The 16957-nt window shown below is 40.5% G+C and overlaps 2 protein-coding genes across 5 annotated transcripts in view; both read right to left on the bottom strand.

Moving 5' to 3' along the window:
• Nucleotides 1-11722, bottom strand: part of rgs12a (regulator of G protein signaling 12a) — a 42151-nt gene extending 30429 nt beyond the window's left edge. For all 4 annotated transcript variants that reach the window (XM_039822667.1, XM_039822668.1, XM_039822669.1 and 1 more), the window contains exons 1-3: nucleotides 11522-11722; nucleotides 8586-10461; nucleotides 4542-4634 (exon numbers count right to left, since the gene is read on the bottom strand). In XM_039822667.1, the coding sequence (XP_039678601.1) occupies nucleotides 4542-4634; nucleotides 8586-10379 (1887 nt within the window). In that variant the 5' untranslated portion in view covers nucleotides 10380-10461; nucleotides 11522-11722. The remainder of the gene's footprint in view (nucleotides 1-4541; nucleotides 4635-8585; nucleotides 10462-11521) is intronic.
• A 944-nt stretch (nucleotides 11723-12666) lies between these two features.
• msantd1 (Myb/SANT-like DNA-binding domain containing 1) lies at nucleotides 12667-16762 on the bottom strand. The gene is made up of 3 exons (XM_039822675.1): nucleotides 16328-16762; nucleotides 15940-16233; nucleotides 12667-13908 (listed from the first exon to the last, which is right to left on the bottom strand). Exons 1-3 carry the CDS (start codon nucleotides 16579-16581, stop codon nucleotides 13617-13619), a joined length of 840 nt encoding a protein of 279 aa, XP_039678609.1. The 5' UTR covers nucleotides 16582-16762; the 3' UTR covers nucleotides 12667-13616.
• Between the last annotated feature and the right edge of the window lie 195 nt (nucleotides 16763-16957).

Below are 16957 nucleotides of genomic sequence, written 5' to 3'. Positions count from 1 at the left end.
GGAGAGCCGCAAATCCTGACAGCTATTGGGAGTTCAAAAGCTCCCTCTCTCTTCCTCTGCTGCCAGTCTCTCTCTCTCTCTCTCTCTCTCTCTCTCTCTCTCTCTCTCTCTCTCTCTCTCTCTCTCTCTCTCTCTCTCTCTCTCTCTCTCTCTCTCTCTCTCTCTCTCTCTCTCTCTCTCTCTCTCTCTCTCTCTGCCTTCTCTTGGTTTCTGCTACGCCCACAAGATAGATCTATTACCCGCAGGCGTGCAAACAAGAGCTACTAATGTCTCCACACCTAGAAGGAGAGGAGAAACTTCACACTCATGGAGCAAAAGAGGTGCCCTGAATTTCCCAGCAGGCACCTGTATGTCTGAAAAAAAAACAATGTGCTTTCACTAACTCACATTAGCAGATGTTTTAACACGCAGCAGCACTTCAGAAGACTGAGTCAGTGTGAACATGGGCACAGCAGCCTGCTAATGGTGTCACCTCTGCAAAGTTGACCGTGTTGTCATCTACAGAGTGTCGCAGGCGCAAAGCATCTGTTCGGAGCTAGAAACAAGGAGTCTATGACGAGTAAGAAATAGGCTCATAGTGGTGGATTGGTGCGGTGGGATTTGGGTACATTTGCGGCAGGGCTCTGACGAGCTCTGTGTGGAAATAAATGACAAGGATGTACAAAGCAGCACATTCTTCGACATGCCCAAACATAAGGGGATCTGACAACAAAAGCTTAGCGTGCATCAAAACACCCTTCATCACAAGATGCAGGGAAGATGAATCGGCACAAACACAGAATTGTACAGCAGTTTCCCCCTCTACTAAACCAAAAAGGCACAAAACGTTGAAACGTTTTAAAAAGCACGGGATTACATATATGCTGTTTCTCAACTGATGCATGAGTTGCAAAAGCTAAGTGTCAGAGCCTTTGTACTGTGAAATAAAATAACAAGCATTTGCTTATTCCTGTAGCCACTGTGATGCACACCACCGACCATGGAAAAAGCAACACGACCACACGCGTCCAATTTGTGACATGCAGTAAAGGTCTGCCCTGAGCACTGATGGTGAACTCCAAAATAGTCTCAGGGTGTCCTTGTGAGTCCAGGTGCATGCACTGACTGAGAGCTTATCATTTATTTTTGCTAAACTTGCCATGAGAACAGTCCCTTAGAAAATCTTTCACAACAATATTCAAAGTTAGAGAGCCGCAGAAACCAAAGACTTCAACCCCTCAAGTTCATACCTGCACTACTGCCACTGAATACGTAGAAGTAAGGAGTCATCTAAGGTCAACAGCTTAGTGCAGCTCATAGGCTTGATAGGTTGATCGTTACTTATCCGTGCTATCTTTGAAGTAGAGCAGAAAGAAGAGAAAAGAAGTTCTCAGGCTTCACTTTCTAGTCTGTCTCTCCAGTCTGATGTACAGGCTCTTCATAGAGAAGTTCTCCAAATCTTTTGCGGAAGTAAAAACACCAACTTTTGCACATGTCTTTGTAAGGACACACTTGGTAATGCCATCAGAGGGGCTTTGATTTGCTGTGGCAGGGGGCTTTTAGAAGTGCAACATCAGATCTCTGACCATGAACCCATGGTGAAGCTCAGCCCTTGAAACAAGAGCCCAGGGGCAAGTGCTAGGTGAGGATCTAATTGCCTTTGACAACCATAAAACATCCCTATGGTGTTAATACCTGGCATGTATAGGCCTACCATGGGGTAAATTACTGTTCTTGATTAGATGCGGTCTGAATACCTATCAGGTAGATGCACCATGACAACTGATTTTCTGATTCCTGTGATGTTATTTCATAGGAAGTAGAGAGCTATTAGCTAATCAGAAATGTATCAGTTTCTCTGCTGACATAACAGCGCAGAAATGCCAAAGGTACGTGTGGGGTAATTTAGAAATTATTATATATAATTTATATAATTACATATAGTGTCCACCAGAAAGCACGACACGTTTCTTTTTCAACAGTAAAAATATCCAATACTATATGTTATTATTCTTTGAGAAGCAAATTGAAGGGATCCATTTAAAAACGGTTTGTCTCCCTCTCTTCACTCCTTCAACAACTATAGTTGATATGGCTCTGTGCAAAACAAACAGCAGACCCATCTGTTTGCACAGCAGTGAATATGTTCAACTGTTGGATTCTTAGTGTTTTAAACTGGGGTTTCCCTTGCAACAGACAAAACAACATTCTTCAGTTTGTCATCAAAGGGTGTTTTATGTATGTAACCAAAAACCATGCACCAAGAAGCATTACTTCAGCCTGCTGAATGCAGATTTGCAAAACCACTTGACAATGGGAAGTTCCAGGCAGAATAGCTAATGCGTTTTGAGAGCCGGTTCTACACAATGTATGGCTAACGATGAAAAATTCACTCTCATAACTCAATAATTCCAGCATTCCAATCATCCTAGTCTTGTTTAATCTAACACAAACTGTCATTATACAGGCAACCACATTCTATTTTCCATAATACATATGCCAAACCAAACTCAGCTTACTTCAACATGCCAGAGCTTGATCATTCAATTCAATTGGATAATGTACAGACATCATGTTACCCATGATGCTCGCACATGAGAGGCCAGTGTTTTTGACATTACACTTGGAAAAACATATCAGACCAGCCTGAGCCCGTCTGTCCCTGTTTGTAGCATAGCAGCTCCTGATAGAGGAGGTGTGAAGTCCAGGTATTAATACATGTGCACAAAACACTGTGTAACAAAGCAAACTCAAGGTTTAAGAAAGAGAACTCCACACAACACTACAAGTTAGAAAAGCAGCCATCTTTCTGTTCAGCCAATGTTATTATGTCCCATGATAAAATTGTTCCAAATTATAAGTGCAAAATAGAAAACTGATTAAAGCAGTCTGAAGCTTCTCAGTTCTTTACATCCTAAACTTTTTATATACCAATGTATAATGCTGCATCAGTTGTTAGGGATGATTGTGAACTCTAAAGTAATTATATTATTGATAGATGCAAACTAATTTGCAACTGCTGGGATGCCATAACCATAGCAACTAAATATAATGAAACACATTACCAAATAGGAGTGCACGATTCACAAAATGTCACGATTTTCAGGGTCAAGATTCGATTAAAAAACGATTCTCAATTAAAAAAACGTTTCACAGTATGTAAATGTAGTTATTTTTCCCAATTAAAAAATAAATTAATATTAATTAAATAAAAATTTAAAAATATGAATCGATTTTTGGAATTCTATGAATCGATTTTGAATCGGTATAGCTTGAATCGCGATTCGAATGTGAATCGATTATTTTGCACACCCCTATTACCAAACCAACAGAAAAACAAAGTGAGGAGATCACTGCACATTAGCTGACTCGGAGCAACAAAACCAAACAAAAACACATGATTTACAACTTGTTTAAAAATGTGTAGCTTTACAAGATACAGTAAGGATAAGGTGGGCCGATCCATTACATAAATCAACTATGAAAGAAGGCATAAAAGTTGTAGTATGCACTGCAGCTGTCGTAACCTTTATAGCCATCTTTAATCCTGTGGCTGTACATCCCTTCAACCATGTTATGAGTGTTGGCGTTGTATAGTTTGTCCACCAGAGGGAACTCTACAACGTCCCTGTTGGCAACACTTTTTGATTTTTTGGTTGTTATTGTCTTTTTGTTCAAAGGACTTTAAGTTTCATATCTTACGTTTGTATTTTTATACATTTTATTTATCAGAGCTTTAATACATTTTGATGTTTCTCTGTTCTGTTGTGACAATAAAACAAACTATTATTTTTAAACTGCATTATCATATTATTTTAGTGAGGACTCTATAAATAACTACAAATAACTAATGCTTTTTTTAAAATAAATAAATAATTAATGTTAAGGAATTCTGTTGATGTTTTGTTACAAATTTCTGGATTTAAAAAAAATATATACATATCGGCCGATATATCGGAATATCGGATTTTTAAATCATGAAATACTTTTATCGGTATCGGCCTTAAAAATCCTTTATCGGTCGGGCTCTAATACAGTATGCCACTTTTTGGTGTGTTTCTGTGTCTGTAACCAGTGTGCATGTTTTTTTGTGAATGTAAATCAGTGTGTATGGGTAATGCATGCATGCAGAGAGTTCCTCAGCAACATTAATATGAGAAAATGTGAGCATGACATTTAGTCGTGCAGCAGTGCTCATTAGCGAGGCCAAACAAACAGGACCACGCCTCTGGCCCACACAAAGACCACTTTGTGAGCCACCCCGGGCCACAAGTGTAGCAGCAAACGCAGAGTTCAAGGCAACGGAAATGAAAGGTTAAAAAAGAACTGAAAGTGGAGCAGAATGAGAAAGGGGAATGGTTCAACTGAATGTCTACATTAGTGTAGCAGACCACTAAAAAACACTGATGATTTTCCATTTTTAAACTACTTTTGTCAATGGCAAACAATGGCAAAATGATTCAAATTAAAAGCTTGAATGTTCTGATTCAAATTAAATGAGAAAAATAACAGGAATTAAACCTCTAAGAAAACCAATGAAAAAAACAAAACTTGTTGCCTACCTCAAGGTCGTCCAGTGATCGTGCCAGGCTGAGACGTTTGGCAGAGCGGCGTTTAGAGGCACGGGCAACACCCATACCCCAAAACCTGGAGCCCTATGAGAATAAAGGTTGAGAAACAGATTAGCAAAAACACAACTACCAATACTATAGACGGCATAATCAACACCCTTATCCTTGTACTATTAGTAGTTTATTCTGGTTTTGATCTCGCATACGGCTTATGTGAACTAATGGTCAGCCAACACTACTGAGTCCAAGTTACTGTAATTCAATTCAAATCAATTACATTCAATTGCATTGTAATTAATAGTCTTGAAACTCCTCGAAAATGCATCTTGCTAAAAGTTTGAAAAACTAAAAAGGTAAAAAAGAGAAGTTGTAATAAACAGTTGTTCAATTCAAATAAAAGAAATGCTATGCATACATACATACATACACATATTAGTTTACTGTATCCTTTTTCATCTACTTAAAAGTTAAATTCAAAAACATTAAGAATGTGTTATGACTGACTCTGAAATAATGAAATGATATTACAAGACATAAAGTGTTTGTGTGCACTTTTTGTCTGAAGACCCTAAAGATGATAGTTATTCATAAAGTGTATGAGAAAATGAAAACACTATTACCAAAAATGACCAGTGAGCGGTGACTTTGAGGTCAGTTGAAGTAGATTGTCTGGAAAGCTCAGAGATTTTCTACTAGATTTGACAGCTACTAAAGCTTTTGCATTTACATATAACGGGGGTCATTATGACACACAGTTCTGTCTGACAACATGCAGATTTAAAGTTAACCTGAAATACTACAGCCCCGTTTCAAAAGTACCGAGGCAGAAGCGCTAATTTCACTAACTGTCAAACCACAAGACCATAAGAGATCAGACGGAACCTCCATGGTTTTCTGCCTATCACTTTTAGAAAAGTTTCACCAGCCACCCCTATTCTTATGATTGGAGATTGAAGATTGGTGTCTAATGTTTGAACGCGAGTTTTAAAATTGCAGATAATTACCACTGCATGACATGGTCTCTACCCTGTAATTTGCTTGGCTTCCTGTGCAAGATTGTCTCCTTTCTGATCTAATGCAGGCTGGGGGACGAGAACACAATCTGCTTCTGATTTATAAACACAGCTAAATACTTTGCTTAAATAAGATTGAAAACACCAATAAATGCTGTAAATGGAAGTTCAAAAATATAGATTTTGCGGACTTGGACATAACCTAAAATGTCCAGAATTTTATTTTTAGCTACCGGTATTTACAAAAACATTTTTGCCTACATGTCAACTAACTGCATTGATCCCCATGGCTGAAATAAATAAATTCAAAGATAATGCATACACATAATTGATTTTCTGAGGGAGCCTCATTTTTGGGACTATATGGATACACAGGGCCATCTTGTGGGCAGAGAGGACAGTAATGTAAAAAAACAAAATCAGTTTCCCTCTCTGCAGGTTTATGACAATGACGGCATTCACTTTAAAACAGGTGTTTTCGGATATTTCAATTCACACTCAGCACCAATTGACTCTTGAAAAAAGTGGCATTGTATTTCATTTTAGGTGCCACCAAAGTCAGGCTCACACCCTCTCAGTGTCTGGAAACTCAACTCCATGTGACCATTTAATACTTCCTGTGTAGCTGTGTTAAACATGAATGAAGTACAGAAACAGATGTCTTACTGGGACTGTGCTTACAATGGGACTATTTAATGTCACTGTGTGTAAGGATTTCTCATTAACACATGGCTAAGAAATTACCTGCGAGGAAACAGTATACGGTATGTGAGCAAAACTTTGCCCTAGTATTCAAAATCCGATAATAGCCTACCTAAAAATAAAAAATACACAAAACCAAGTTTACAGGTAACGTAAATAGCCATGGGTAAAATATTTTCACCTATAATCAAAACATTAGCAATCCATACCTTTTCACATATTCAAACTGCAGCAAAGATGGCAGAGTATCTCCTGTTGTTTTTTTGTAAGCTGGTTCCACTCATTGTTGCAAAGCAGTAACAAAAAATTGCATTGAGTGACCAGTTACTAAAGCAATTCATTCAGACAGAATAAGAATAATATATTCATTCTGCTGCACAAAATTAAATTTGTCTTGTCAGAATTCCCAAAACTTTGCCTTTGTTGTAATTAATTATCAAATTGTTTTTCACCTCTTCAGGCTTGTAAAAATAAAATACAGACAAAGACAAAAAAAAATAAAAATAATAATAGGCCTATGTCAAGCAACAATTGAAGAACATCTCTGAGTGGGGAAACGGCTCTTCTGGTTAGCTTTTTACAATGGCGGAGCCCGATAGATACTGCTGGACCAAGTCTCTCCCGACCCTGCCTGAAGTCACCTACGACGATGTGGTTCGGATTGTAAATGAACACTCTCAAAGTAAAAAACATTTTGAAAACGGCAAAAAAGGCAAAAAGACAGTGTACAGAAACTATCATAGACTTCAATGGTAGAAGCTAGCTCTAGTCGTTCGCAGTTTCGCGGGTACGGTAAACATTTCTATGGTAACAGCAAGCTGGACCAATCAGAGACGTTGCTGTTACGCTTAGGATTGTGGGTAGTGTAGTTTTTCTCCATAAGAAAGCGGATAAAACATGTTTTCATTAAAGTGCTCATATTATGCTCATTTTCAGGTTCATAATTGTATTTAGAGATTGTACTAGAATAGGTTTATGTGGTTTAATTTTCAGAAAACACCATATATTTGTTGTACTGCACATTGATGCAGTGTGTTGAGCTCTCTGTTTTAGCTACAGAGTGAGACATCTCACTTCTGTTCCACCTTTGTTGGGAGTCGCACATGCGCAGTAAGTACTGCTAGCTAGTCAGTTGCAGAGTATGAGCATAGACAGTCAAATTAATGGAAAAAGCGACGCTGTAGACTACCCATGGAGACCAGTGAAGTCTATTAGAAGCACTTTTCCGGTGATGGCTGAGCGTTACTGCGCAGCCTCAAACTGAGCTTGAAGATGTAGATGTGACGTGAGCAACCTGTCTGAAAGTTGGAAGTCTTCTGGTAGCTGTGCCAAGAGAAATCTCAATCATTCCCAATCTTGCAGAGACGGAGAGCGTAGGTATATGTAAGGAGATAACATAGGCACAGGCTAATTATTGTTAACTAAAATGCTAGGTAACATTAGCAATTAAACTTAAACAGCTAATGTAAGTCAAAACTGCCTGCAAGCTTCTCCTGTACTATACGGTAATTTGTGTACTATGAGACAGAAAGTTGCGTGGTTATGACACAATCGTTGGACTATTTTTATAAAAACGTCTGCTACGGGGCTATAACGTGAGATACAAGGTAATGGAGCCTTTAATAAATTGTTGTTGTTTTTATAGAAATAAACAATTGACAAATAGAGTCTTTAAACGCTTCAGATGTAAAGTTATTCACTGTCAAAGTGACGACAAAATGAATGGCAGTCAATGGAATGCTAACGGCAGGTGATGGCTTATTAGCATCAAAATGGAGGTACGCCCCCTTGAGTATGAGGGAGTGCCACGCTAGCAGCTAGGCGAGCATTATAACGTGTGTTACAAAGTGATGCATGTTCATCACAGAAGTAAAGACTGGACTACAATAGAGCTGTTTGGAGCAGTTTGTGAACAGTGTTTTCTGTTGGAGATGGTAAGTCCCTTTGGGGTGGACTTTGGGCTTTTTCACTTTGTAAACCTATAATGTGCACAAAAAGATAACACAATAAAGGAAAGGGGAAAAGCCAAAAAGCATAATATGAGCACTTTAAAACAAGGTTGATTTCATACAGACTTCTAGCTTCCACAGGACGCAGCTCGTGGTCAGTCTACCTTGGATGGTTTAGACATTATGGCTGATAATCTAAATCCTTATGGAGAAAAGGACTGCTGACCGGAAGTTCTGTTCCCTACTCCGTGTTCCGGAAGCAGGAAGTGTGACATAGGCCTATTGTTTAGTTGAACTGGTTACAACCAGACTACAGGTTTTAAATGCTGCAGATTTTAGTTTTTTTTTTTGTGGAAAAGTTTCTTACTTACATTTTTGGTACCACCATCTTTCCTCTGTTTCTCTCTCTGTTCAAGAAGCTTTTTGGTCCATTCCTCTCTGGGAGGGAGCATCATGACCTCTGCTGAGCAGTACCTGTCTGAGGGGATCTGGCTCATGGGGGGTGGCAGGTTATTTGTGCCAGGGCTAAGGCTAACACTGGAGGCCCAGTTGTTGGTCACCTGAGGGTCCGGTTCACCGCTCAGGAGGACTTTAGGCCACTTTGGCTTTGAGAACCACCTTTGGCTACCTCTGAGAGGGTCTCCAAAGACACTTGCTTTTTTACCAAAAGGCAGAGGAGGTGGTGGGGGCTTAAACTGGAACTCCAGCCTGGGTGGGGGACCTCCATAAAAGCTGTGAAGAGAATCAGGGCCAGGTAGTGACTCTGAAAGGGAATGTGTGCTGGCACTGTTCTCTGGATTCAGGTTTTGGCCCTTCTTGGAGAGGTTTATTGGGGTGAGGTCTTTAGCCATGGGATAATCCCATGGACAGCTGGGGAGGTGGGCCCCAGGGTGGTTTCGGATTGCAGAAGGGAAATCCCTGTCCGCTCTCTCCTCAGGGGGCGACGCATTTCCAATTCCACTGTCCCCGTTGCTGCTGGCGCTGCCTTGCTTGCCTGTGCTGTCGTTCTCCTTGGCTTGCTGCTGAGCCTCCATGTCCAGTTTGACGCGAAGCCTCTCCACAGCCTCCCCCATGTCACTGTACAGGACTGTGACAAAGTGAAGGACGTCTGGTGGAGTCTGAGGAAATTCCAGGCAGCCCAAGGCATCTGGATCTGGAGTGCAGTCGAAGCCAAAGCGTCCTGCAATGCCTACATGGTCCTCGTGGTTTCCCAGCTCTGGGTCGATGAAGAAAACATGGCAGGAGGCCCGCAGAGGACCATCCTCTGGTACACGGCCATTGATTACGTGTGCTGTAGTGACCAGGCACAAAAAACGAGGGTCTTCAGCGCACACAGCCCCTAAAACCAGGTTCTCAGCAGGAAAGGCAGCCAAAACAGCTCCTGCGTCGTCACAAAGTCGGATGCAGTCAAACATGATCTTCATAATCACCAGAGTATGAGTATTCTGCTCTGTTCCCAACAGTCGTATTCGCTCCCGAATGGCTTTTAAACAGTCCTCCTCCGATTCTGTAGTGTTTAAAATCAGCTCTGTGGAGCTCAGGTAGCCCACCACCAAGGTCATGTTTAACATACTCCAGTCTGAATTGGCTTCTTCTGGGTCTGTAAACACAGAGTCTGTGTCCCCCACTTTGGAAGTTTCCTCATTTTGCTGCTCAGCTAAAGAGTTCCACTGTTGTGACCATTGTGACATATCAGGCTCTGACACCGGCCTCTGTTTGGTGCTGATAGCATGATTTGAGTTAAAGGAGGAATTGCTTGAATCATATGAGATAGTGCGGAGAACACCTGCCTTTTGGAAAATACCATTTTTCTGGCCAATCCCAAATTTTGCATCATTAAGAATGGGGTTCCCCATGATTCGGCTTGCAGCATGCACCACCAACCGCAAGGGTCCTTTGCAGCTGCCAATCAACTGCACCACAGTCTCATGCAAAGCAGCAGACACGTCAGTTCCGTTGATGGCCATGATGTGATCCCCCTGTTTGAGTCCCACCAGGTCAGCAGGGCTTCCCTCCAGGATGCCACTCAACAGACATGGCCTCTGCCCTGAAATAGTAAATCCATATCCTGCCCGACCACGGATGACCTCCACACCCCTCAGCTCACCGACTGCATTTAAATCCAGACGCCTCCTTGCGCCCTCAGGCTGCCCCTGTATCCTCATCTTTGTTGTAGGGGGCTGTGAGAGCCAGTGTGTGGGAACTGAAACACTTGCAAGTTGCCAACACTATTGTGTTGTTGTCATCCTACAGTTACACAAAGTGGGCAAAAACAGGAAGAAAATTGAAAAGCAATTTGTTTTCCATGCATGAAATTATACTACATAAGAACAGAATTATCACCAGATTATCACAGAGAATTGCAGAATAATTCAGATGTCCATCAGCTTTCAATAGAGACATTTTGTGGTGAAATACTAATTTGAAGCATTGTACTAGGGCTGCAACACTTATTTCATTATTGCTTAATCTGTCAAAATCTTTGCCAATGAATTGAGTATGGTCTTGTCAAAATAGTGAAAAACACCCATCACAGTTTCCTGATATTATGTCTAAACAGCAAAAGCTTTGCCATCAAAAACCATTTGAGACTAAATAAAGCAGGACATATTCACTTTTGAGAGGCTGTTACCAGCTAATTTAGGCTCTTCTGCTCAAAAACTGACCTTAACAATTAATCAATCATCAAAATTGTAGCTATTTAATTTCCTGGTGATCAACTAATTGATTAATCGACTATTTGTTTCAGCTCTACATTACACAGTTTAATCATGTGAAGTTATTATTTTATACTTAATTAATACACTACATAATTTTTTTTGTTCAAAACAGAATTACAAATGCACTTTATAATACATAGTTTAAAGCAAACAAAAATAAGAGTAAGTCAATTCTAAATCAAATTAAACACTACTATCAATCTTATTTTAGCAATTATCTGTCAGAGATTAGACAGACATCTTTTATGGCCAAACACAGCTTGCAAAGTATCCACCCCTCCACCCACTCCCCCAAAACAGAATGCCAGCTGGCTCCCTACTCACCAACAACACTTTAATCACAACCAGACTCTTTAGTTTCGGTCAACCAATGTTTTTAAATGTTCCAATACTCTACTAACCTCAAAAGTTAAACACTTTCATAACCGGAAACACCTGACGAAGACCTGTGGCTTCTTTATTTTGTAACAGTTATAAAAATAAAAATATATATAGTTTAAACCACAGAACCGATGTTACGCTCGCACTTAATTTATCAGAAACTATCACCACAACGAGGCTGTGTGAGGAATAACTTTTTAAGTTACCTTTTCCAGGGGTAAAAAGTTCCACAAAAACTGCCAACGATTACATTCACGCTACTGCACGTCCAAACGTTTCCATTTTTCACATTACACGTCCATTTTTTTTAATAATTCAAAGCACTATTTCCCTGTTGTGATTCAGTAGTCCATATGGAAACGCGGCGAGAGCACCACGACCGCCCTCCACTCATCCACCGCGGCGGAGATCACAAAGCGTCTTTCATTGTAACCATGACAGCGTAACGTCTCTAGAACATGTGACGTCCCTTTCAGGCCAATCACCACGCTTGTCATATTCAATATTCAAACGATTGGAGCGACGCTATTGGCTGATATTGATGACAGTTGACGGTCTTTATTTTTCGCTAAAGTAAATCACATTAAACGCATAGAGGTTTTTTAAAGTAAGCAACGCCATGTAAATGTAGGAAAACTGGGATTGAAACCACTTTGTAAGCTATATAATTATCCCGGAAACATGCCACGGTTGAGCACGTTGCATTTAAAAAAACGCACAGCAACATTCACGCATTTACAGATGCGTTCTCAGTATAACAGAAACACAATTGTTTATTATACATATATAAATGTAAGTCTTACCCATATGGTTTCGCTATTACTGCTGTATTCCTTAATTCACTTTGCAAGTGGATCGCCCCCTGGCTCTTCCACACTGGAGCAGCAGCACTTGAGTGTGGATGCATGGTCTGTCAATACCACTGGTCAAAGGGCTGCAACGGACATGGTTTTACTGCACGTGTTCAGCCTACACCTTTACAGAAAAGAGGAAATGACTTACAGTCATTTGATGAAAGATAAATAATTATAAATAGTCTACTGCTACTTGCCATGAAGCAACTGTTTAGTTTTTAATGTAGTTTTTTATAACATCAAGATAATATTTGGTTTACATCTTGAACAAACAGTATTGCTTTTTCATGAAGTAGTGACTTTCATGGAGTTTGTGTAGTGTTTGATGGAACTAACCTAATCCCCAGTTTTTCCAAATCCTTTTAAAATAGACACAATGGCAAATGCCTTAACATTTGGCTCTATATCAGGCCTTACCTTCTGTGTATTTTGCATTTCAATAATTCCTCTGCAGTAACAATTAAAAGACAATAAATAAGAGACTGTGTGTTGTTTTATTCAGCAGAAATGCAAATAAGAACAGGACATTTTTGCATATTAAAGTAAAAAAACACAATGCCCCCCATGATTAAACTATAAGTTATTGTTTGTCCATAGTCACAATTTGAAGTTGGATATGAATAGAAGAATGAGTCAGTGGACTCAATATTTGTCTGATTTTTATTTATTTACTAAATAAGATTCACTTTGAAAGTTATCATCAGTTGAAAGCAGGAAGTACCTTCATTATAAGAAGCTCTCTTCACATCAGTATAACATTGTATAATCAAGGTTAGAAGCAATTCTGTCTCACGTGGGATATGGTAGGCCAGCATGTTTTTGTCAATACTGGCTGTGCTGCTATTGAGGACAAAAAGGACATGTTTGAAGGCTGCGATTTGTGTTGGTTATGTTGCCATTTGTTGACAGATTCCTTCCAATTACTTCAATAATAGCAGGGATTATTGCGTCATCTTCTGGTTCATAATGCAAATTGTCCTGTTTTGGCATCAAACGTTGCAATTTGTAATTATCCTGGCACAGTGAAAAATTGAAGTGACAAAATAACTGTTTTGCTAGCCTGTTGTTCCCCAAGTGACAGCTGATACAGCTATCCCTACAATGAAAGCTCACAATGGGGCCTGATGCACGTTAGATTCTAAAGTGCCAGCATATGTCATAATGGTTATTAACAATGGTCATCTTCCATTAATGATATTCAGGCTGATGACACCTTAAACAATCGTAACAGCATATTTTTGTACCTCTATATGCCACCTCTGCACTGATAGGAGCTACACTGTGACATAGGTTATGCAACACGATAAACCTTAAAAATGTTCCATGTCAATTAAAAATGTTCCATGTCGAACTGAAATCCAAAATAAATATGCTTTATTCTTGCTTCAACGAGGCTATAGGTGAGGCAAGACCATAATCTCTCCCAGACAACTATAACTCTCACATGTCATGGCTTCACTGGATCTTTGACCCCACTCTGACTCCATGATGCTGACATGGCGGAGGGAGGCTGGATCATCTTCTCCAGAAGGTTCATCATACGTTCCTGCAGCTGCAGACACTGGACCTGGAGGAGGTTCTGTTGATGCATGACTCGACGGACCTCCCTGCATGTCTCCTCTATGGCCCGGCTCGACCTTTTTTGTTGCTGGAACATGGCCTGCATCACCCGCAGTTTCTTTCTCTTCATGGACAGGTGCTTGTTGGCATGTCTTTTTCTGGCTGAAGTAGGGTGAGAGCTGGAGAAGAGAGAATGGACCTTTTAGAGCAGGCAGTGACTTGTAATAGATCAGATCACCTCTGGGTGCAAGAGCTCATTGTTAGTCCTTCAATCTAATAGTTAGTTTACATCAGCAACCTCTCCCGAAGTCAGAATCATACAGTACCAAAAGTATTATAATGAAAAAGGCTTAATAAACTAATTGAATTGGTTGGGGTGCCCTTGTGGTTCAGCTGGTTGAGCGTGCGCCCCATGTACAGGGGCTTAGTCCTTGCCGCAGCAGCCTGGGGTTCAAGTCCAACCCTTTGCTGCATGTTGTTCCCCCTCTCTCCCCTTTTCCTGTCTTCATCTGTCCTATCAAATAAAGGCCAACTAATTGAATTGGCACTTATGTATACAGAAGCCAAAATGCAGTAACTGCATTTTAAAGGAACACGGCGACTTATTGGGAATTTAGCTTATTCACCATAACCCCCAGAGTAAGACAAGTCGATACATACCCTTCTCATCTCCGTGCATGCTGTAAAGCTGTCTGACGGCTCCAGCAGCATCAGCCCATAACAGAACAGGCAGGTGAATGGTTCCAGTAATCCTACTGCTCTGAATAAGTGACAAAATAACGCCAACATGTTCCTATTTACATGTTGTGATTTGTAGAGTCACAGTGTGTACAAAAAACAACGTAACATGAGACACAGCCATCTTCTAACCATAAACAAACCGGGAACTATATTCTCAGGCGGAAGAATATAGTACTTGGGCGGAGTGATATGCTCGCAGCAAGCCTTTCTGAGAATATAGTTACGTTGTTTTTTGTACACGCTGTGACTCTACAATAAGTACAATAACACTCTACTATGTAAACAGGAACATGTTGGCGTTATTTTGTCACTTTTGTCACTTTTGTCACAATTCGGAGCAGTAGGCTAGTTGGAACCAGTTACCTGCAGGATCTGTGCTGGGCTAAGCTAATGCTGGAGCCGTCAGACAGCCTTACAGCATGCACGGAGATGAGAAGGGTATGTATGGACTAAAGCTGAATAAGCTAAATTCCCAATAAGTCGGCGTGTTCCTTTAAGTCAAAATATTAAGACCAGATGAACCAGATAGACATAAAGTATATGTTATGTCATATATGTACAGTATAAAAAAAAACATTGTATAGAATTTAAAGCTACCAGCTACTAAACACAACTAAACACCGAACCAAACAGTCAACTACACAGCTAAGCAAAAGCAAGAGAGCCAAAAGTTAAAGCTAGCTGAATATATCCACGTCTAGGTAAATGAACTTACTTTCCAACCCACCTTTTCATTACTACAAAATACAGTTAAACACCAAACCAAATAGTAAACTACACAGCTGACGCTAGAGCAAGAGAGCCAAATTCAGCTAAAGCTAGCTGAAGATAACCACGGCTAATCTTTAGCCTAAAGGTAAAATATTTTTCATGTTTCCTGTAATTGAAACATATAAATATTGATGCTCTAACATTATAGTAATTTAGTTTGTTATCCCACGTAAATAAGGCCAAAGTTATATCCAGTGATGGAGAATAAAAAAACAGCTAAACTACTCCTGCTAAAAACTATAGCATAGCTTAGCAGAGTAGCCTGTCATCTTAGTTTTGGACCACCCTAACCAGCTCTATGACAAGTGAGCAACTCGTGGGCTGAAAGCTGACCTTGTTTTTGGCATTCTCTTCTTCAAAAATATATATTATCATTGACACAAAATTAATATATTCTTAATTTGAATGCGTATCCTAAAAACATGTATTCTAGAAACTAATTTTGATTTCTTGAAAATATTATTATTATTATTATTATTATTATTATTATTATTATGATGCATGTATACATGCAACAAGAAACACAACATGATCAAGTAAAGCCCTGAAGGGCATTTAGTCAGCTGAAACTGAACAACTTTAGGTGGATTGCTTCCCTGACACAATAGAATACAAAGGTCAGTTTATCAAACTGTTATTACCTTTATCAGTGACATACACACACCAACACAATATTTGTCTCGTCTAGTTCCTTTTACCTGGAGCCCAGTGTGTGCTCACTGTCAGAGCTCAAAGAGTCCAGCTCTTGTTTTATCTCCATCTCATCTGAGGAGCCTGTGTACTCTGGCAGAAATCCCAGCATGCCCTCCTCTGACTGGGGCACCAGGTTGTCTGTAGACTGGGAGGAAGTGGAGGGACCTGCAACAGAGGCCTGGAACTCCAGAGAGGTCACCCGCCCGTTCTCCAGCGGCTTGGAGAGGATCTTCTCAATGGCCTTATAATACGGCCAGTCCGGCGTCTCCCCACTTTCACCAGCTACAGTTTTCAGTCGCCTGTTGGATCAAAAATAGATGTTTAAAGTCATGCAGCAACAGCTGGAGTTTGAAGTCATACCTTTAACTGGACATTTGTATCTGGTGCACTTGCCTGTACTGAAATGACATGTTGGTGATTTTCATCTTGATCTCCTCTTTGAAACGCTGCTCTCCAGTCAGCTGGAAAAACCTCTGGGACATCTTCTCGTAAACCTTGGCGTTCCTCTTGCTCATTTTCAGTTCGTTGTGGTGTTCCTCCCACACATACAGGAGGGCTTTCATTTCACCGTCGGTCCAGTTCGGGGCCCGCCTGTGTTTCTCACTGTGACCTGCCATGAGGTAGCTGAAACCGTCCTCTGTTGCCATTTTTTAAATGCTTTCTCTTGGCCTGTGCTGGCTGGGTTTGCAGAAACAGGATCTTTAGTGGGTGAATTTTAAAGTCTTTTACTGTGCTAAGAGCTGTGATGAATCTGCAGTGAGGGAGTGATACATGCAAGCAGGCACACACACCGTCCTGCCTGTGCCCTTCCCCCTAGCCTAGCTGAAAGAGGACTCAAAATGGGGCCTAAGGCGGGAGAGGAATCCGGTTAAAAGCTTTTAGTGGTGCGTGATGTCACCGTGACATCAAGTTGCCTTGGTAACGGCGAAGGTGGTACTTTATTTTCCCTCCCTCTCCTCTAACCACTCCCATCCACCTCCTTTCCCTTCCTCACTGCTCCACTGGTAGCACAAAAAGCTTTTA

The sequence above is a fragment of the Perca fluviatilis genome, chromosome 14 (assembly GCF_010015445.1).
Source record: "Perca fluviatilis chromosome 14, GENO_Pfluv_1.0, whole genome shotgun sequence".
Taxonomy (NCBI): Eukaryota; Metazoa; Chordata; class Actinopteri; order Perciformes; family Percidae; genus Perca; species Perca fluviatilis.
Note: the sequence above shows the minus strand (reverse complement) of the source record. Positions and strands in the feature narration are given on the sequence as shown.

Coding starts and splice junctions, on each gene's coding strand:
- msantd1 (XM_039822675.1), bottom strand. CDS start 16,581: ATGGCAACAGAGGACGGTTTCAGCTACCTCATGGCAGGTCACAGTGAG. Junction 16,234..16,327: donor AACATGTCATTTCAGTACAG/GCAAGTGCACCA, acceptor TTGATCCAACAG/GCGACTGAAAACTGTAGCTG. Junction 13,909..15,939: donor GAGCACACACTGGGCTCCAG/GTAAAAGGAACT, acceptor TCTCTTCTCCAG/CTCTCACCCTACTTCAGCCA.